The sequence below is a fragment of the Aphis gossypii genome, chromosome 1 (genome assembly GCF_020184175.1).
Source record: "Aphis gossypii isolate Hap1 chromosome 1, ASM2018417v2, whole genome shotgun sequence".
In the NCBI taxonomy this organism is placed as follows: domain Eukaryota; kingdom Metazoa; phylum Arthropoda; class Insecta; order Hemiptera; family Aphididae; genus Aphis; species Aphis gossypii.
This window is the reverse complement of record NC_065530.1, coordinates 25,573,213-25,598,269: the sequence shown is the minus strand read 5'-3', so window position 1 is coordinate 25,598,269 and position 25,057 is coordinate 25,573,213. Positions and strand designations below refer to the sequence as shown.

At 23.0% G+C, this 25,057-nt stretch overlaps 1 protein-coding gene across 2 annotated transcripts in view; it reads left to right on the top strand.

Moving 5' to 3' along the window:
* LOC114122389 (zwei Ig domain protein zig-8-like) overlaps window positions 1-21,706 on the top strand; it is a 242,296-nt gene extending 220,590 nt beyond the window's left edge. Inside the window, exons 4-6 of one of the 2 annotated variants that reach the window (XM_050197538.1) lie at window positions 7,701-7,911; window positions 12,815-13,120; window positions 18,948-21,706. In XM_050197538.1, coding sequence (XP_050053495.1) covers window positions 7,701-7,911; window positions 12,815-13,120; window positions 18,948-19,054 — 624 coding nt within the window. In that variant the 3' untranslated portion in view covers window positions 19,055-21,706. Of the gene's footprint in view, window positions 1-7,700; window positions 7,915-12,814; window positions 13,121-18,947 lie in introns of both variants that reach the window. The other variant, XM_027985038.2, reaches the window with a different exon arrangement.
* The last annotated feature ends 3,351 nt before the right edge of the window (window positions 21,707-25,057 follow it).

Sequence of the window (25,057 nt, the reverse complement as noted above, 5' to 3'; positions counted from 1 at the left end):
ATCCGATTTAAAATGAAATAATAATAATCATTTATATCAAATTGTTATGTTCAAGATATTTTTTAAAATAATTAGATATAATAAAATATAGTAAAAAAAAAAAAAGAAAATGTTGTGAATATTTTAGAAGATTGAGTTTAATCTAACCTAACCTAACTGGAATATATAATTTTATTATAATTTTTAAATAATTCTTATTTTTAAAATACTTAGTCATACTGTTTGGTCTTAACTGAAACGAGAGTGCGATACGGAAGATGTCATACCAGACATACTACAATCGAGTTAATCATATAATTCGACGAATAAACCATATGATCAAAATCAGCTCAGACTATCCTCCTTTCTATAATTTTAAATGAAAACTATTTAAGTTATAAATTATTATGACAATGTAAAACACTATTGTATTGTTATCGCTAACCTATGTCAGTAGTAGAAAATACGTTTTCTGTACGGAAATTTGAGTTATATTATATTTGAAAATAAATGGATTTTCTTGGAACAAAATAAAATTCTATAGTGCATTCAAAATATTAAGTAACTCAATAATAATTATTAAGCAACTCTATCAGCGCTTATTTCAGATTTTTATATTACTACTATCGTATATTATAAGTATTTTTATTTAAGAAATAGAACGTATAAATCGAACACATCTAACAAAAAACTTTGAAATTCTTTTAATCCCAAACACCGATAAAATCATTTTTTTTATTATTATTATTATTATTTCATTGAATCCAATGATAAATTAATTAATAACGTCACAGAAATTTCGGTCAACAATAAAAGATTCTTAAAACATCATACATGCCTATTATTATACTAATAGTTACTAAAATATAATATATATTGATATATTAGATTAGATTAGATTATAAATGGAATCATATTTTTATTTTTTAGTCGATTTAAATTTGTTGGTCAAGGCTAGAGTAGGCAATAATTACGACTATTACAGGCATCTGTGCTGATTATTCGGTATTTAAGAACAATTACAAATTTGAAGTTACAAACATATCCTTCAACAAGAACCCCATAGTAACATCACATTAGACTAATTTTAAAGTCGATTCTAACTTATTGCTCCCATTTTCAGCAATGGTTAATATTTCAGATAGCTAATTATAATGAAATTGCTTGCAAAGTATACACACACACAATCATCTTAACATATAAATATATTATACACATTATAAATTAATTACTAAGTCCCATTGTAAAAATGTATTGAACTTTTATAAATCTAAGTAAATGCCTAATTTAAAATATAAAAATCTCATAACTTGATGATATGCTTTCCCCTGGACAAAACTAATCATTTTTTCTTCTATATATTTTTTAAATCGTTTCTCATTATTAAATTATATTACCAAAATATTATGAATAAATAAATTCTGTTAATTTCAAATGTTTGATCAATGTAACAATTGACTTTCGGAGTGAGCGATCAAAATGTTATTCTCATGTAGTTTTAAAAAATCTTCAAAATTAGTAGGTATAAATATTAAATACTATAATATGTAATTTTTATTACTCATTAGGAGATGTAAATAAATATTTATTTATTTTATAATACGACATAAGTTCAATATAATACATATTCATATTAAATATCTACCACTTCAAAGTTTTAAAGCATATAATGAGTCTAAAAACAATTAAAAATAAAGTATAACGAATAAAACACGTAGGTATGCATATTGCAAAAGTTACAGCAGCTGTCAACATCAAAGAAGTAATACGTGTCTGAGAAATTAAATTGTATTAAACTGCTATTTGACTTTCTACGTTTGTCGTAGGTTATGGGATTTTAGTTTATTTCTCAATGCTGTAAACGGAATTCAACTAAAACTATTACAGAGCTTTTGACGTATTTCGTTTGGTTTAGCTTCATTAATATACACATTATTATATGTTAAAGACAAAAGAGATAGAGAATCACAGTATGAATAACTGATGAAGAAAATATTGTCTTATAATAAATCATTCATACAATTATAATTATTATAGTCATGTACTTATATGAATTATTAAAATAAAAATAAAAAATGTCTTAATTGGAATGATATCATGAAATGTAATTCCATAATACTGTTTTATTTATGTATGTGTTTATATTTATTTATTGTTGATTTACTCAAGCTATAAAATTCTATTGTTAAATGAATTATACCCCACATAACATAAATATACATGGATTTAAAAACATTTTATTTGATTTTTTTTAAATGTTTAAATTTAATTTAATCGTTTAGTTTTTTAAACCAAATATATATATATATATATATATAACAACTTCCTATCATAATATCGTCATCAATGCTAAAAATATATAAATATTAAAAATAAAAATAAATTTATCAATGCTTTAATATCATAATAAATATAATAAACTATAGCTAAAACTGATATGACATTATGATCTCATTCGAATTTCGAATATGTTATCAATATATCATAAATATAATTGTTAAACAATTAAGTTAACTGAAAATACTTAAAGATATTACTAAAAGTTTGAAAATGTAAAAAGTTATACACGAAAAACATTATCAGACATAAAGTACATGAGTATAGGTATAATGTGATGTATAATAATTATGTATCAAGAAGATTTTCCACGGATAAACGTTATTTCATCATAGAGTAGTAAAATACTCCATGTACATCATATTATCATGTAAATATTAATATAGACACTATATTATAAGAAACAGTTAATAGTGGAATGCATAATATAACAATATAATATATTGTATTGCAAAGATATTAATTAATCATAATAACCTAATATCTAGTATCATCGTATCATATTATTTCACCATGCCCAGCATAACAACAATATTATGAATAAACATAAATTCCACATATTATATTAGTTGAAATAAACTATCACTTTTTCAATACTTTTCTATTGTCGGCTCTAAGTTTTTTATTTTATTTTAAATAATATCAGCCAGATAACACTTAATTATCTTATTCCATTACCTTTTATTATTATATATTTTTTTTTATTGTTATTATTTCTAACTAGTTGTATTTTTTTTTAACTTGTTAAGATTCACCCTGGTTGATACATAATTAAATATATATTTTTTTAATTCAGGTCATCTGATACATAGAAAAGTAAGTTATATCATAAAGGCAATTCTATTTATTCAATTAAAAAGTTTAAATTAACATTTTAGATTCTAAGCGGAGCGATAAATGTATTAATTATACAATAATATGTTTTTTTTGTAGTATATGTGTGTATGAGTACAGTATTCACATAAAGTTGTCCATAAAATACTTCAATTTTCAACTTTAAGGACATTTTTCAATAGAAAATTGTATTTAGTTTTTACTTTAAAGAAGTCAAAATTAAAAATCCACAGTTCTTTTTACTATAATACGGAAAAACAAGCAAAAAAATGAGGAAAGCAGAAAATTGTACGCTAAATTGTTTGACTTAATAGATTTTTTATATTGTTATACTTCTAAAACAAATGACCACAAAACTTAAAAAATTTACAAGAACCTAAGTATAAAATAAACTCAATATTTTTGTAAAAAATTGTGTCAATCTACCGTAATATTAAAATTAAAAAGTAACCACTAAGAATCGTTTTTTGTATACGATGATACATCATTGAATTCAAAATTAACACTCCCATAATAGTGACCCATACAACACCTTATGTACAAGAGAGCGGTACTTGCCTATCTTTTTTTACCTTTTATTTAATTAATATTTAATCTCAACAGTAAAATTCTCTATACATAAATCTATAATTTGCTATCTAAAACTATAATTCAATATAATTATTACGACTCATAATAAATCTCAAGAAAATTTAATTAATTATTGTAAACATTACATTTTAAAAATAAGTGCTTAATAATTGTTTTAATCAAAGAGTACCTATAGCTTGAAAAGTTATTATCTTTATACACTTTTGATGTATAAACATGATACATAATAATGCAAGATTCTGTTTTTAAATAAATATAAAAATTTGGAACACAATTAAATTCAAAATTAATCATTAACAGTTCTTCAAACTTTTAACGGATCAACATTATTTTTAAGCATTTTAAATTTCAAAAAGTAAAATAAATCATTAAATAAACAAAATCGTATCATCTAAGTGTTTGTTGAACTTTAATTACATATTTTCTTAAGATCTGAGTATTAATTACACAAATCATTTTGGGACGTCACAGCAGATGGTACTAAATTTCTAGAAACTGTATTTTTTTTAGTTTTTTTTTTTTAATAAAATGGTGAAATTTTGTTTGATGAATATAATATAGAAACAGTATTTTTCCTTAATATATGATAATACAAAAATTTAAGGTAAAGAGTTTAGTATATATAAATGTATAATATCAATTTAAAAAAGTGATTTAAATATTGCATATCAAATAACGATATAATTCAGCCGTATTTTAACAAAATAATGACCAATTAATTAGATTATACTTTTAGTTGGAATTTTTTTTTAAATATAAACAAAAAGTTTATAATTTTTTTTACTGTAATATTTTAATCTACATATAATATAATCACAAATCATTAAAAATGGTCGTTGTATTTTTTTAATTAGATATACAATATATTTATATTGAACAATTTCATATTTAATTATAAAACTAAAAAAAGAAAACAATGTAAAACTATAATAATATTATAGTCCCGTATTTTTTTTTTTTTTTAATTCAAAATTTTACAAGCTATATAGCCTAAATTAGCTATAAAATGTACCTACTCAAACACAAATATTTGTATATTTTATCTATGTTTAAAAGTTATTTGTAGTTCTTAATATACATTTAAAATGTTAAGCTTAAATTAGAATATATAAATTTGTGTTTAAGACAATTTAGAGAAGTCAGTATAATTGTCTAATTAAAATTAAATAATTTAAACTTAATTTATAATTATTATTTCAATTAAAAATTATTTAGAGTTATTGAAAAAAAGTCACTTACCCAAATAGTTTTCTTTCGTAGATTTTATATAATTTTTTTTATCATTATCCTAAAAGATGTGTTTTATCAATGTGCTAAATCTAATTCAAACAATAGTTGGTCATTGATATTAAACAAAGTTTTATTACCTATACAGTTATTAAAGACATTATTGGCAGCTATCAATTTAATTGGTAAATTTGATAGTAAAAAAATACAGGAACTCATTTTTACATAATATAATTACATTTTTTTAGCATACTTTATTATTGAGTGAATCCTATAAATAACCATAGAGTTAAATTTGAGTCCGATAATAAATTATATTGTATAAAAATGATTATGGAGATGTTTGGACCAATATAATATACTTCTAAAAATAGTTATTAATCTATGTTAGATTATACTAAGACGTGTTTTAAACATAAATTAATATTTCAGTAGGTTAGACAAATTTGTTGTAATACCATACCATATAATAAAATACCAATGTACCCCAAAAATATTTTAAATATTAGACTCAATATACATGAAATAATTAATAATAATAATATATATATAAGGGAAACATTCCATGTATATTGTATATAATTCAATTATAAATTTCTTTTGCTTCAATATTTATCGTTGAACACACAATATCAATCTGTTTAGAATCTAAAATAAAACTTATTTATTTTAGGCTTAAATATGTCTTTACATTATATTTTTCTTATTTAACTGAAAATCAAAGCTAAATTGTGTTATAAATAAATTTATCAGTTAAATACAAGAACTATTTGTTCTTTAAAGTTTAAACAATGACAATCTTATATTAGAAATTTTTAAATAGCGTTTTTACTTCGCAGATAATATTTTATTGTACGCGTACCATATATGCGCCGTCGTTGAATAAATTACGGTTATGATTTAACATACAAACCCAAATTCTAGGACAAAAAAAACATTAATATAATTTCTTTTGATGTTTAGATTGTATGGGAAATCTGCATGCCATACGCAAGTTATGGAATTCATATTTTGTTTGATACCCTTAGTAATCGTAATAATAAAAAATAAAACTACTATACACAGAGAGAATACGCCTTGTACATTTTTTTGAAACAATTATTTGCAAACAGTTTTTACGTCACCCCTTAATACTGGCTTTGTTCACCAATTTATTTTTCACGGATATCATTTTTCTCTACCTACCTACCAAAAAAATAATAATGGCTCACATTTTACAGTAGGTAAATATAATATCATACATACAGGATGATTCACTAAACACCAAACCCTCGTTTATCCATTAATAAAGCAATTATTGCATTTTTAATTCTTAGAATTATTAAGATAAAATATTTTTGAATGCATTCTTTAAAGATCGTATTTGAAAATACTTATATCTTTAATTATATTTAAAAGTTTTTCTATTATGATCAAACTTATATTTTTTTTTTTCAAATGAGAAACAACTTTTTTTAATTCAATTTTGATTTTTTTTTTTAATTCAGCATTAGAACACTGAACAATTATCGTTTTTAAAAAATAAAATATATTATGTAATTATTATAATGTCAATGTGTTAATGTTATGTATCCGTTTCGTATTTAGTCTAGTACTTACAATAGCACCTATTTATTATATTTGTAAAACGTTTATAAATTAAAAAATGTTAGAAGATGAATATTTATTGATATAATTATTGTTATCTTTATAGCTTCAATTTGATCATTATTCATGGACTATCCTTAAAGTATACAAAATGTAACAACACTAAAAACTCAATAATTAGTAGTTAAAATTTCAGTTTGGAATCATTAATACGGTCAATAACAAAAAAAAATGCGTGTAACGATTTCTAAAAAAAAAAAAGTGATTCTTACCTTATAAAAGATATAAGTATTTCAAAGTATGATATTTAAATACCTATCTATAATTGAAAATTCTGAAAAACTAAATGTCAATGATTAGTTTAAAATAATAATGTGGCTAAGTATGCTTGGTATTTTATTGTACATAATATACTATAAAATAGTTTCATGATGTATAAAAATAGATCGGTTTTATTAAAAATGAAATTATTATTAAGCATTCGAACAATGTTTCTCTCGTTTGTTTAGATTAATAAATTATAAACAAATCAGGTCAAAAAATGCATGAACTCCTATCTATTTTTGTCAGGTTAATACAATAAAATTATAATATTATTTATAACGGAAATTAGTTATGCTCCGTGGTGTTTCTTTTCTTACTAACAATAAAATATGAGCTGGTCAATGTATTTGAATTTAACTCTTACTGACAACATCATTATACATCATTATATAACGGTGCAATGGTGGTGAATAGTTTGATTCATTGCTAGTTGCCACGGCTGTATTCATTTATTTGAGGGGAAATATCGCCGAGTGAAAAATTCCTAAATAACAGTGATCTTTAAAGTCTCGTATATTTCAAGAGATAAGGCACTTAATATTTTGGTAGGTCTTAGTGATTTATTTATAAATGGTGGAAAGCGGAGGGAACGTCCGTAATCCGTTTGATTGATAGCGAATAATGAGCGTCGACGTTGCCGTCGCCGTGCGAGGCAGGGAAATTACGTTTCGTTTTTCATTGAAGTTGTTATTTTATTTTGTATTTATTTATTTTTTGGTCATTCGTTTATTTGTGTCTTATTCTCGTTGGAATTAGTTTCGGATTTTGTTCACGATATCAACGTTTTAATAATTGTAACCTTGTATATTGTTTGATTGCAGGTTTCATGGATGCGAAAACGAGACTTGCACATATTGACATCTAGCATCCACACATATACTGGAGACGGACGTTTCAGTGTCGTGCATCCAGAAAATAGCGAACAATGGGATTTGAAGGTAGAATTTGTGCAAAAAAGAGATGCTGGCATATACGAGTGTCAGGTGAACACCGAACCTAAGATCAATTTAGCTGTGCAACTGAACGTCGAAGGTAGTACGTATAAAAAATCAATTTTAAATGTATGTATGATATTTTAGCATATGTAATTAGTTGTTAAATACATATATATGTATGTATATTAATATTACATTCGTTAGCAAAATAATTCAATTACGCCGTAATAACCACTGCGTTTACATATTAAATCACTGAATAATAAATTATATAATTATTATTGTTGTAAACATAATTTAAGTGTTACGATCCTCTATCATCAAAGTCAAAATAATCAACCACTTAATATCCCAGCTATCATTAACTACACTCTACTTTAATATTTCGATATTATTTTTAATAAAACAATAATAATATATCTGTGCATTTTTATAACCCCATGTATCTAATTCATTATTATTTAAAAATTAATTGTTCATTATCACTTTTTATATTTAATCTCATATCAATAATTCGAAAGAAACCTTCTTAGTCTTATTTTAAATTAATTTGACTTTTTTAAAATATAGGTACTTCTACACATTTATCATTTATGACCATTAGCATTTACTATTGAAGTATTTGAGGAAAAAACTATGTACATTTAATAGTTATTAATTAATATGATACTATATTATATTATTTTCAAACATTTTAATGTTGGTGTAAATTATTAATATTATAATATAGAACTCCAAAAATTAGATATAGTTTAAAATACAGATAAATTTTATTTTTTATTTGATTATAAATAAAATTAATTTAAATTAATTTAAACTTAATATGAACGTCATACTTTAAATAAAAATAAAATAATTTTTTTTTCTTATTAAATACAAATCGTAATAATGTATTATTTTTTATTTTAGTTGAAAACTTCATAAATATTTTACATAAAATTACAACAATACTAAAAAGTAAAAACTAATATTTTTTTTTTTTCAAACAGTAAAGATATATAATCTATTTAATTAATAACAATTGAATATATTAGCTTTCAATAGTTAAAATTATAACTTCACAATCTTATAAGCATAAAAAAAATGTGAGAGGTTTAAAAGGTACATTTTAAATTTAATTCACATTTAATTAAATTCATAATATTTTCCTAGATTTGTAATGAAAACATAAAATTTAATGATATGCATTTATATGCACTTACGTCTAAAATATGCATAGTACAATATTTCATTTATAATATTAATGTCTTATATCAAATTTGTATCTTACTTATTTGAATAATTATAGCGGTAATAGGTCTGGCTACTATTCAAAATTAAATAATAATTAGAATAACTAGTGTAACATAAAAAATATCATATACGTTTCAAGAATAAATTTATTTATGTTCTGATTAAAAAAATAAAATTAATATCATAAAAACAAAAACCACAATTTAATACATTTGTATTGAAATAACCAATTTTCAATGTTACAATAAGTAAACTTAATTTTTATTAAGACTTCAATGATTTATCATTTGTTTTCGTATCACAGCTCACAAATAAATATTCATACAATCATATTATTATTACTGAAGAATCATTTATCAGTAGTCATTTTTATACTTTAGAATATATGTTTATTGTATGTTTGAATGTAAAAAGAAAAAAAAAGAATACAATGATACTCTATATTGTCAAAAAACGAAAATTCATAGATGAATATTATAATATAATATATACGTGTATGGTATTTTTTTTTTTTTTTTTATTCAATTTGAAAGAAAATGATGGTTTTATATTGTAGAGAAGGACTGTATTATACCTACCTATATTCAATAACTGTTGACACATTATTTGTCAATGTCCTTCTTCAATAAATAACAGTGTAGTACTATAGTTCTAAACTATAACAAATTAGGTAAATACGGAGTGTTTTTTGGTGATAATGATACTATCAGTAAGTATTTAGAGTAGAGTTTTCTAAATGAAAACAAATTTATTTTTTAAATTAAAAACTGTCCATAACTTAAACAAAACAAACTTTTTATTACTTCAGTTTTATTATATAGTGTGTAAAAAAATGTATTCTAAAATTGTTAGTACATCATGAAACAAATACAAATTAACTATTCTCAAATATAGAGCTATTTGAACTTTTGTTCCAAAAATAACTAGGATAAACTCAACCAAGAAACATTTTCTATGAAAAATAAAATAGTTATAAACAATTCTTTATAGGTAATACCTATCGTAAACTTTAAAGTAAACATTTCGATTTAATTAAAACTTATATTATGTTCTTCATTAATTATAGAATAAAATAATATATATTTAAAATGTTTCATTTTATTTAATAAACTATAAAATATAATCAGTATAAAGTTAAAATGCGTAACAAATGTTAATTTTACACAAAAATTATGCTATTTATTCACAATATGATTGCATTAGTATAATAAATCTTAACTTTTTTGTATTTTTTATTCCACTAGGAATACAATATTTATTGTTATTTTAATCTTAATAAAAATATTAATATTAAGATGTTATAAAAAAAATAAAATTATTAGTTTTATTACTCCAGCTGTCTAGGAGAAAGTATTATAAATGCTTAATATTTTATTTAAAATGTAGACTAAATTAGTTAATTAATTGTATAATAGTCAATTACTTTATACGCGTATTCTTTATAGTTTAAATGCTAGTTACAATTAAAACACATATAGCTTTTATTATATTATTTTATATGATTAAAAAAAAAAAATCCAATGCAATAAACTTTATTATAACTATATATATAAAAAAAAAATAGATTAGTACTGAAGAATTTTAAAATTATAAAAGCCAAGAATTATTATAAGATAATAATTATAGTTATTGTTTATTTAAAGTTACTATTTTATTGACTATATTATTTTATTTATTTTAAGAGAAGTAAAGTAAAATCATAATAAAATTTTAAATTTTATAAATTATTTTTTTAATCTTGCCCATATATATAGGCAATATAAAAAAATATTTATTATGTATATTGTATACAATAAACTTGAGACAAATACTCTTGAAACAAAAAATATTACGTTATAGAACACTAGTAATATATAAGTAGACCCAAAATGTTGAACAAAATAAAATAAGTAAATAAATAAAAAAATAATGGTTAAGTTCTTTAAAATATAATTATTACCTAATTTATTATTTGGATGTGCAATATGTTATATACCTAACTTAAAAATAAAACTAACAAACAAATAGAAAAAAAATATAATAATAATAAATGTATTACTGTATTCTTACCATAATTAACTCGATACTTGTTTGAAACAATTTTCTGCAAAGTAGACCGTTAAAAATGTTTTTATATCTCTCAAAATGGCTTTCAGAATTAATTGTGCACGTAAAAAATAAGTGAGTAAATTTTTTATTATGATTATATAGCTACAAGTCAGTTCACACACATTCAAAAATTTTTGAATTCTAAAAAATCTAGTTCATTTTTAAGTGCAAACATAGGCGTAAAGTATATCGTTAAAAATCTGAGGGGAGGGTAGAAATATTCCTGAATACGTTATGTCATTAACAATACCTAATATTAAAATGATACAGTTCCTTCTGTTAACGAAGATAAGTTGGAAATATTTTATGGGCTTCAGGAATTTTTGATGGGATTGGATTGCTTTAATTCATGCATATATGAGTACATTATAAATATATTCATGATTTGTATATTCAAATTTATGAATCTTATAATATTATGTTGGTCAAATTTCAACTTTTCAAAGATAGTTAATGCTTTTGTGAAACTAGATATATAATATTGTATAGTATAGGTAGTTTAGATTTGTCTCATATTTTGTGTAAATTTCTGCTATAATAATATATTTGTGCATATGTGTAAATTGCTTTTCCTGTTCTTGCGTCAATATAATACTGAAGCACAATGAAATTGCCATTGTAGCGTACTCTGTGCTTAACAAACGCTGCTTTGGCGTTATTTAAACGTTGCAATTTGATTATTTGAATACATTTCAGCGTGCGCAAAATAAACGAGCATATGACATATTTCGAGTGTTGTAAAATGAAAATATATAGTTATCTGAGAATTTATAAATAATAACTTGAAACTATTTTTGAATCGTTCTATAGATAAATATGTTATCTCGTATAATTGGGATAATAACAGGTTGATGAAATTGTATAGTACCTATTTTAATATACCAAATAATTTGAACATGCATAGTTACCATAAAACTATATTGAAATAATTATGGGTATATGACTTTATGGTATTATATTAGACATTAACAATATACTACACTTATTACAAATGTGTATAGAGGATTTTGCTATTTATACGGTTATTAATTTAGATATTATAATATTATATTATATTAATAGAGTATATTATACTCGTCTTAAGTGTTTGCACATATTTATTTTCCATTGTATTGAAAGACAAAACTGCATTATAATAGAGTTTGTCTGAAAAAGTCAATAAGCTGATACTTTATCATCTATTAGCATTTTTAACTATTTGTATCGCTTAAAGAACGTAGATACTTCCACGAACGAACGATGATAATGCAGGTTGATACTATGGGGATCAATTCACGCGATCGACATAACGTATTCATATCAGTCAGTATAAATTATCACTAAGACAGAACGAAAATAAAAAATTTAAAAAAATGTAGTTATGTTTACACAAGATAACGGAAAAAAAACTGATTTCTTGGAAAAAGAGGTTATGTACACCATCTAGGGTAAAAGAAATATTATAGCGTAATGGAAAAAAATATACTATACTAGACGTCGAGTTTAAACGTTCTAGTCCAATCGATAAACCAAACGTACTATATCATACACAATATTGTATTTTTCGTAACGACTAAATTAACAATATTATAAACTCGAGTACCTATCGGCAGCTCGCGAAAATATAACCGTATCGTTACGTACCTATGAACCGATTTGACTTATGATTTTTCGTTTATTTGTTTTTCTGCCGTCCACAGCGGCTCAAGCCAATATCCACGGTCCCCCAGAGGTGTTCGTGAAGAAGGGCAGCACCATCAGCCTGACGTGTTCGGTGAACGTGCACTCGACGCCGCCCAGTTCGGTGGTGTGGTTGCACGGCACCAAGGTAGTGGATTTCGACTCGCCTCGCGGTCGCGGCGGAATCAGTCTGGAAACGGAGAAAACCGAGTCGGGTACCACCAGTCGGTTGCTGGTCACCAAAGCAGGACTATCCGACACTGGAAACTACACGTGTCAGCCGAGTAACGCCAACACGGCCACGGTGTTCGTCCACGTGCTCAACGGTAAGTCATAAATCTCCAGCTAGAGAACTTACAATATAGGGTGACCAAATGTCCTGTTTTAAACAGGATTGTCCAGTTTTTTGTAGTATTTATAATACATATTATTTTATATAAATATTGTATATTGTTTCATGTTTTGACAATCAATATACCTATATTTTAAAAAGTGTCCTGTTTATTTATTTATTTTTTTTTTTTGAAATATGGTCACCCTATACTAATAATGATTGAATGACAAACATCAAAACGAGTGCATATGAATTGGATCACCGAAAACCAGTGATTTAAATGATTTTTTTTTTTCAAATTCATATAATAGCGCACTCGTTGTGCTTTGTAGTATTGGTTTGGTTATACACAAGCATATGTTAATCCGATTACAGCGGATCGGTAATACATTAGTTAGGACCTAATTTTTACAGTCGATATAATACATTTGTTTTCCCTTTTATGTAGTAGGTACACGACTTGCAAAGAGGACTGGTGTTCTATAGCTTAGGCAATAATAAAAATAAAAACACGTTTATGGTTGAAAGTGTATTGTTTTACGAGATTGATTGTATTATATAAAACATTTGAATAATTTATTGTAGGATGATAATTTTTAAAGTTGCCTAAAAAATGCGAAAAAAATATACCTGTATAAGTAATAAATATAATCGAAAACGATGGAGTACGATTCCGCAGAATCGTGTAGATTTTAATAGCCATTGATATCTACACGATTCTGCATAATGTTAAATTCAATGTTGCCATTCCAAAAACGTGTATAAACCAAGTATATGTATTTTTGTTATAGGTAACATAGTATATTACAAACCGTTTTGTTTTTTAAACGATTCTGCGCCTTTGAAAAAAATTTTAGAAAAGTTAAGAATATAGTTTACATTTTAAACGTTATTGGATTTGTTGGATTATCGTCGTATTTTATAATATTGTAGTTTGGACGTACGGTTAGTTATTTTCTTATGATGAGATACATTTTGAAATTTTAAAAATTCGTTTGTTTTTCGTATGACCACAACAATTAAATATCAACTGTTAAAATCCATCAGTTTTATTTTGCAGATAAAGTACAATATAAAATATGTCAAATACATTATAGAATTCACACCAGTTACAGCTACATATAATATTATATATTTATAATATTTCATTGCACTAAAATGAAAATATTTTTGTTTCAATATTTTTCTAAATATAATAACATTTACAAATTACAGGTGAAATTAATTTAGTTGGTAACATACTTCCATATTGACACCATTGAGTACTTTTTTAAAAAAAATTATCGGTTCGCATGTACTATTAATTGATTATTGTATGACAACGGTGTATTTAAATTTAAGCGGAATCATATATATATATAATACATTTGAGGAATCGTGCATGTCTATCAATGGCCATTAAAATCTACAAAATTCCGCAAATTTGCAGAATCGTGTTGCAGCCATCGGAAAGTACCATACATTTTTAAGTGGATCGAACTAGTGTACCTCTTATTGAAATTAAATTGGTACCCAATACTCGTGTAGCAACTGTAAGAACATGTGACCCCATTAGTATACAATTTTAATCTTGGCACCAAATAAATACGAGTATATATTATCGTAACTTATATGTATTGCTTGTAATAGAAGCGATTGTAAATTTTATCGATAACTATGTGAACTCTTGGCAGAATCTGTTAAGACAAACTAAGGAAAATAAATACCTAGATTACATATTTTGAAAACCGCTCGGACCAAATTTTCGCAAATCGTAATATTTATCCATATCTATTATCAAATTGTTTTTTCAGATAGAAAATGCAAATCTCCGTCACTTCAGATGATGCTATTATAGAAAATCTAAAATTTCATAAACAATACTATTTAATACAAGAGTCGCCTATAAATGCATATGTATATTTTAGCGTTAATGTAAGAAATTTTGTAATTCTATAAAATAACTACTTAGTTATTTTATAGAATGATGGGTAGGTACTTTCAATTAATGTATTGAATGAAACCATAAATAAATATTTCAATTAGTTATTCTACATAGTGCATACCAACTAGATAATTTATATAACAAACAATAATGGTTTAATTAATATTTTTAAAACTATTTTTAAATCTTTATATGTATAAAATATAAATATTCATTTTGAAAAATTAAATTCTGATTTATACAATATCAATTTATTAGAATTATTAAATTATTATTATTTTTACAAATTAAAATTCATTTATTAGTGAATTTTTTGAATGGTATTTTTTAGAGTTACAAAGTATCTTTTTTTAAATATATGCACTGTTTTGTTTTACACTTAAGTTGACATGTGCATTTGAAAACACCTTGACTATTACCTAGTGATTGGGATTCGAATGACTTTCGAAGACAAATATCTTCATCTGGGATGTCACTAAGAGTAATAAAATTTCCTTCACATAAAATAAATTGTGACTTTGCGTAAAGGTATTTTAATATACCTATCTTATTATTTTTTAATAATAAAATGACAACGGCAGCAAAAATATAGTATGTTACTTACACCAGTCTGGTTATCTACCTAACGGTGACTATGAATTTCATACATAAACGAAAACCCAACTGATATTCTATATATTAACTAATAAAACCGTGTAATTTATATATTAACGAGCATATTTAGGAATTTTATAGAATAACTAGTTATTTAATCAAATAACGCATTATATACATTACCGCTAACCGCTAACCTCTAACATATATGTAAAAGCTATTCATTAATTAATTATTATACATCGAACATTTTTCCAATATTTAAAAATTAAAAACTAGTTAATTATTATAAACCACAAATATTATCTATGGTAGATATAATATAGTCTCTAATTACTAAAATTAATTTTAAAAAGTAATTTATTTCTCATATGTTGGTTATCATTTTCAAATCTTTTAAAGTGTCAAACTGATACAATCTCTTAATTTTACTTAGTATCCTTTACAATTGTTAGCGTTTGATCTTGTGTCATTCTTTGAGAACTGATTTCTAAATATTACTCTTTAGTAAAAAAAAAAAAAACGAAAAACCATTAGTTTAGTCTCCTTTTCAATTAACCACACGAATAAATTCCAGAAATGTTAAACCAAACTGAATAGAATTATATTTTTAAAAATCATAAACTGAAGCTTTCCAATTTTTTCAAGAATACACGGCTATAATAAACCTAACCTTGAGAGTAAAATAAACCCAGTAATTAATATTAAAATGATTAGAATATTTGGTTTATTAACAATATATTTAAGTTAACATGATTGGAATAATTATTTTTCTGAACTAAGTAAATATTTTCAAAAATTTAAAAAATATTACCACATAGTAGAAACAATGTTCGTATAATATAGTAAACTTACTAATATTTACAATAAAACGTAAAAACAGTAAATAATTTACTAAAATATTTGTTTTCATACAATATTTTCTTTTGGAATAAGACTGTTTATTATAATATACACATTATTATGTCTGAGGAATTATTATTAAATTGTTTATTAATGTATAGTTCAGCTTAATGAAATTCTATCATATTAATTATTATTTATTTACATACTTGAAAGGAGTAAAATCAAAATAAATATTTCAATCTCAGTAATATTAGTATCTTATGCATTTTACAAATTAAAAGCATTGCTAATAACTATGAATAAACATAACTCATATAATTGATGAAATAAATAAATTTAATAATTTAAAATCATCATGAGTGTTATGAAAATAAAAATATATGAAGTAATAGTTTAAAGAGTTTAGACTATAGACAGTTTATTTAAATCTATATTAATTACGACTATATAACCATTTTACCCATCTAAAAATGCCTTAACGTATTTATGTGCTTATTAACATTGGAGCAATATGAGGAAGTTTTTACTTGAAGTTTTGAAAGAAATGCTGTTTTATAATCATTTTTTTTTTTTTTGTAAAGAGGAGATCATAAAAAAGTTCAACCATTCATACAACGCTTTTATTGGTTAGAAATTTAACAACTTGAAACATGTACATTTTTTAATATATCATAGTTAAGTTATTTTATGGAAACTTAATTATTGCAAATTTATAAATACATCACTTTTCAACTGATTTAAACATTTAAAGAATATTTAGCTCATGATTTATTATTTAAATTTAACAGTTTTAATAAAACCTCTAAAATTATATTTTACTATGTACTTACAAATTTATTGTGTTAAATCAACTCAATTGTCACAACAATTATGTTTGTTTTTTCGTTTCTTAAGTAAATTAGATGAGGTACCTAATATATATTATAACTTATGTTTGATATTAAATTTCAACTTGTTTATATTAATTATATACTAATTTGCCGTATTTTCTGAAAAAAAAAAATTTATTAATTCACAATTATCAGAAGTATTAGATATTTTCAGGAAATATGTTATGTTATTATTTTAAAATTCAAAATATATAATTAATAAATTAATTTATATAGCTAATAATAAATTGAAAATTTCCAATTTAAGTAAACGGCATAAATATTTTGGGGCTATTCGATGAATATACAATTGTTTCAATTAATATTATAAAATATCAAATTCTTTTAAAAAGGGGTTGTAAAAAAGGTAAATGTAAAATGACATAATATTTTAATAGTTTAATTTATTGACTCTTACTTACAACTGCTTCAGTTATAATAATAAAATGCATAACACTGGCTACGTTTTATTGAAAATAATTTTATAATTTTCATATTTTAAGTACTAAAATTTTTTTTTTATATGATATTAATACAAAGTAAATAGCAGATTGGTGTTACTTAAGAAATAAAAAATTCTGGAGTCATAATATCGATTTATATCCAATAGCTTCTATAGTAAATATGATATGTAAAAACCACTATAAACGCCTATTTCTTTTCATATTTTATAAAATAAATGCCTGAAATATAGTATTATACCATAGCCTATGGGGTTAAAACTGATTTAAAAATACTTTTTTGATAGATACTAGCTTTATTTTAACAAGGATTTAAAAAAAAATATATTATCCTTGTTAAATATTAATAAGTATCAAAAACAATTTTAATTATTCAAAGAATATTTATATTGATTTATCATGGTATACTTAGTTTTAAAATATTATAATCATACAATTTAAAAACTCAAAAGCAATAATTAGTTATAGCCAGTTATAGGTATTACATTTAAAACACCTGTAAAAACTTCTGTATTCAGTAAGAAGTACCTTTAATCATTTTCTTTCTAATACATAAAAAGTTAACTGTAATATATTAATTTAATGTATATATAACTCTAAGATTAAAAACTATATTTTATTCTCTGAGTAAAAAAAAAAAAAAATGAATGAATTGTAATATTAAAAATATATGTATAGATAGTTAAGAGATTATATTTGGTTGGTTTGGCATTTAAAATATTTTAATTTCTTCAATACATGTAATGAAGAGAGCTGCAGCTATTTTTCGTCAAGCATTCTTTACATAATTTATATATTATTATAAATACGTGTCCAGTGTTATAATTTATAAAAAAAAAACTTAATATATACTAGATGCTTAAAAAAATAAAAATTCAAATAGCATGCGGTATGAAGCTTTATAAACTGTATTTCTTTTTATACAATATACATATTTAATACATAATATATATGTTAAGTCAACGTTTGCTGCAATTTTCTTTCACTGTTATCGATGTCACGAATCCTCGTCATATGTCTTTACACTACATCCAAGGAGTGCTTCTTGAATATTGAAATGACTTGTGCATATGAATAATTAATGTGTTCTCACTTTTGTTTTTTTATTTTTTTGTTCATCTATAGGTGAACACCCTGCCGCTATGCAACATGGTGAACACGGTGCAGGTTCCAAATTAGTGGCGTGGTCTTGGACATTAACCATGGCTGCGTTTGCTTTATCTTATAGATGATGTTAAACAAATTAATATCATATTGCTCATACTCTCGTGAGATGAATAGAGCAGTCAATTTTCCAAGGAAAAAACCTTATAATAATATGTTTAATATTATTTTTTGTTATAAACATTTTCATTTATATTTTGATTTGTTTTCTGTTTTAAATATAAATCTTAGCATGATTTTGTACAATTTTACAACTTATGGCATTAAATATTTTGACCATTGTATTATAAAAAAATCATCAGACACTAAATAATTATAGTGACTGACTACTAATTATACTTATTTTATGTGTAATATTCATTCAATATGTTAATTATTATTTTTAACATTCAGAAAAATACATAAAATGTAAAACCACAGAAATTGTTACTGTAACTGTACTCCGTTGGATTTTAAAATAACAACACTAAATATAATACTAGAAAACATATTTATATAAATGATATTATGATATAGACTAAAATGAACATAAAATTGTTTAAACATGTAAAATTCCAAATACCAGTTTAGTTTTTTAACTTTTACACGTCAATTCAAACTATAATAGTTAGCAGTCAATTTTTATTAGTCGCTGATATTCAATACAGTTTATAACATTTAAAATTTGATCTTATAAATTAAGTTATGTGTACCATTTATACAAGAAAATACTTATTATGACTGGAGATGATTTTCATTACATAGTTACTTTTTGTTTTCACCTACATCGTACATTATAATATTACAATATACAACAGAAAGTACCTCACATATATTAGTAGGTGCCTTAGTGTTTTTATGAACTAAATTATTCAATGATAATTGTTGTTTATTGTTCTACGCGTTCGATTTTATCAAAATGTATGGCTTACGGTAACACGCGATAAAAGTTTGTATGATGTAATTTTTGGTAATAATATATTTAAAAATAGCTGTTCATTAATATCATACAATAATTACTATTAAACTTATTGAATATGATCCTGTTAAGATTTTTTTTCTATTTTTCCAAAAGCTTCAGAAATAATAAAATATGTCTATATATAACAAGATATAAAACTTAACATAAATTATTCATTTTATTTTAAAATAGTATGAAACACCATTTATATAAAAAAAATTATTTAGTGTTTAAGTGTAATTATATATAATATATATGATACATATTTAAATGTTTATTTGTTGTATGGTTTAACTTAAAAATGGTGTGTTTTTAATTACATTTAATTTTGAATTGTATCATTACACAATACGTAATTCATTTACCGATAAAAAGAAATTAAACAGAAATTTAAAAACTAACGTATAAAATAAAAGTTGTAATGCTCTTTTAAGGATTTAAAAATATTTTATTTAGACATACTCAATGTAATGTACAAATTAGTATTGGTTTTTAAATTTCAATGTATAAAATAATTTTTTTAATTAATGATTTGTTTATAATAAACTATAAAACTAACAATAAATGGTGTACGTATTAAATTCACAATTTATTCTTAGTTTCTATACATTTTTAATTTGTTATGTACATAACGAAAGTTACGTTTAAAAATATATATCAGAAGTACGTAAGTACATAAAATATGTATGTATATGTTATAGTAAATTATGTTAAATGGAAAATACCACTGATCGCTGGTCATTAACGTTACTGTCTATTTACTTAATACATGAATAATTATGGTTTTTGACAAGATATTAACACGAATCCCAAATAATATTAGTTGAAATACTTAACAGGTATTACCTATTTAGTATTTTAAAATTTAAAACAACATTATTATTATTATTATTATTATTGTTGTACTTAAATATTATAATTCACCTAACTATATTTAAAAGAAATATTCTCGTTACATTTCGTTTCACAAATGTTCACAGTCAAGCCAAGTTCTAAGCTCAACGTTTATTGTTGTAACTAATCTTACAATAGCAGCATTTCACTCAAGATTTCCGAAAGCTCGTAATATACTATCGCCTAGGAGACAATGACCAATATTTGAACAAATAGACCAGTGCTTTCCAAACTTCTCACCTCACCCAGATAAATTTTTAAAATAAACGTTTTTGGTTTTCATGACAAAATTATTTTAATTACAGTGGTTCTTAATCATTTGTTTCAAAATAAGTATACATACTTTAAGTATATAATGACAAATTAATTTAAGATATAATCATAATACATAATATAATCATAGCAAATGTAACTAAAATTGGTATTATCCTAATAAGATAAATACACCTGAAGTTCCTTCGAAACTCACATTCGATAGGATGTGTATTGATAACAACTATTCCCCACTTTTATAATATAATGCCCTCAATCGAGATTGTAACTTCTATCACCCCTGCCTTCATGGTTAGTTCTATCGCTCACTTTGATTAACACTAATATAGATTGACGGTTCACTTAAAGTTAACTCCTTCAATCACAGACAAATCATAATCATTCACTGAAAATTTATGAAAAATCACACTGTTTATTCAAATAACGTTAATGACCGATTACTTTATCTTCTAGCATTTACTATATCAAAACAACATTACACATTTATAGAATTGAAACCATACTATAGTGAAAAATGTGAAGTTTATCAGTTACCTTAGTGTTTAGATATCATTTCTAACGTAAAATAATTGTAAATAAGAAAATTGTAAATAAAACCATTATAATTCTGTCAGTTTTTAATGTTGATGTATATTACTACTATAGTACAATAATGATCTGAAATTATTCCCATTCCCTAAATGTCTATGTAAATTTAGTATCATTATGTAATTTTAAAATAAAAAAAAACATTATTATTAATATTAAAGTATGGTGTTATTTATTTTGTTAATTTTTTAGCTTAATGTACAGATATATTACTATAATTACTATAATAGTATCAAATGTAACAATACGTCTTAAAAACGGTAAGTAAAATAGAAATACGTTTATTGAACCTTATCTATTTATTTATATTTTAATTATGGTTTTAGGAATATTTGATTATAATAGTAAAAATCAAGATTAAAATTAAAAGTTTTAATTTAACTTCTGTTTTTCAAATAGAAATCCCTTTTTTACTGTAAATTATGTAATGCATATTTTTTATACATTTAGTCCATATATCTTCCAAATCTATCATCATGAATGATAACTTTGATGTAAAAAATAAATAAATTAAAAATTAGTCGTTCGATTTTGAATTTTAAAATTATCAACTAAATAATTTACAGTATCGAACAAGGGATTATTAAGATAACTGATTTTTGTAACTTCACAAAAAACTTCTTAAAAAGTACCTTTACAAATCAAGAATAAAAAAATATTTTTTTTATTATTTTTTCGGTAAATAAAATGTTGAATGATTATATTATTGAAAAAAAAGATAATGAATATGCTTAATTCTGTAAATAGTTTTCCTATGAGCTTACATTAAAAAATTATTTTGATCTATTTTAAAGTACAAAGCATACTACTTGTATGCTTGTACTTGTTTGTAGTTGTTATTGTTTAAATAGCTATTTAGATGGATAATAATCCATCGAAATGTTTGTTTTCAAAAATATAACAATATACTTTTTAAATATAATAAGTATATTATACTTATTAAAAGTGCTAAAATTTAATAATGTTTCTATCATGAACTACTTTTAACAATTATCAACGTCTATAGAAATATGTTTAAGATTAACATTTAGAGTTTAGGTTAAATATTTTATACATACACATACAAAATTATATTTTAAGCAGAGCAATAAATAATATATTAATTTAACAATATGGGTTTTTATTTCATATATTTTTTTTGTTTGTTTATTAATTTGTCTATTCTTTAAGAACATTAAAAATATTTCAATATTGGGGTTAGTAAATACGGCAAGTATATTTGACACTACTTTAAAATTACGCCGAAATAGAAAAAAAAACAAAAAAATACCAATAAAGTTAGGTACTTAAACTGAATTATAGCTCGAGGACAAAAAATAGCGTTGCATACAGTTGAACTGACCACGCGTGACTTTTAACTTAATTGGGTTACTTTTTTCTACTAAGCTTCTAATTTTAATAATTTAAAAAAGACAAATAGCTTTTAACTTTAAGCTTAAGTTGAAATTTTCTATATTAGCTTAAATTAATGAGTGAAAAAAAAACTATTTAAGTAGCCTAGTCTTATTAATATTAGATACTAAAATATTTAAATAATTATAGCTCATATTTAAAGGTACCTAATATCATAAGAATACAATTAAAAAGCTCATCTTCTATTTTGAATTTATAATTAAATATCAACATTTTCAAATAACCTTCCTGATAAATAATTAACATGAAAACAATTTGATTATCATTTTAAAAATAAATTGATACATTAAACTACAAAAATCTTTAAGCAGTTTAAATGTTTTTAAAAATTTAAATATTTGATACTACAATCTTAAGTGTTAAATATAAATAAATATTCTTTCTATTCATCAGAAAATCAATAAATTTATATTTATTAATAATTTAAAAAAATAGGATTTTCATCTTCTCAGTAATCACACTGTATACCAGATAATATTTTTAATCAATATTAACATAACTATTAGAAATAACAAAATAATATAAGAATATTTAATATTTAAAAAATGATTTCAAAAACTACTATTGGTTATTTTTTTTCTTTTTCTTTTAATTTATTCTTTAAACAAACAAACCAGATAACTTTTTAAGATATTCTAACATTGAATTTATTCGATTACTTGTTTTATAATAATTATTAAAATAATATGAATTTCTGTTATTCTTGTACTTCATAATTAAATTCACATATTATATAATATGTAAATTATTACAACACTGGTTTAAAGTTAAAATTAAAAAAAAAATAGATACATGATTAGATAAAACATGAAATATAATAACAATTTTTTTTTTTGTCGACGTTACGGTGTATAGACACCATGTATAATATTATATAGTATTAATTGAATGATTCTTTTAACAGTTAACATTCATTATTTCAAAGTATTTATGTTTTAATAATTATTAATTATAATTTATTTATTTTTTACATTTATTTATATAATATAAAGTAATGAAGTCATACCAAGATAAAATGTTTGAATTAATATTATATCTCTTACTCTTTTATATCATTATAAATATTTTAAGTTTTTAAAAAAATTGTTATAACTTTAGAAGTATTAAAAGTTAATACCACGATAGTAGTTTATACATATTTTTGGAGTACCTCTGTAATGTACTTCTCTCATCAATAAATTCAAATATTTGTAATTAATTAAATATTCATTCTAAATTTGATTACTTTTAACAAAATAATTTGGAAAATATTTCATTTCAAAATAGATATGAAATTAAAATATAAACATTTAAAATAAATTGATTAAAATATAAAATAAAAAAACATCTGTTATTTTATTAAAACTTAAAATTATATGAAAAAAATATTTTCAAAAATGTTAATACTTTACAAAATAATGAATGTTTACTGTTAAAAAAAACACTCAGTAGAGTATACCTACATTTTTCCTATTGTTAACCACTCAAGTTTCCAAAAGACTTTCAATGTCTTGTTAAAATGTACGTTTTTATCGTATTGTTTTACCACGATACAAAAAAAACGTTGATTCCCTCTGGAGTGTGACTACTGACTATAATATACTGTCTGATATATGATAATCCAGAAATAAAATAATTTTTTTTTGATATCTCAATGTATTACAATGTTATAGTAGTGTGCCCAGAAAAAAAAACTTTGGTAGTTTGTACCCTTTTCTGAGACTATGGTTCGTATTTTTTAGAGGATAAATAAATATTTCTTTTTTTTTTTTAAATATTTTAATGTTATAACATACATTAAAAAAATCTGCTAATTATATAATTATAATAAACATAAGCGCAGTTGTAATTTGATATGACTTTATAAACACGAATAAAACATCATGGACAATTTATTAATTTATTGGTCTATATTTTTTTTTTCAAATAGCGGGATAGTTAAGAAATTAAAATCACTGCAAGGCCTTTTAATAAAACTCTGGGA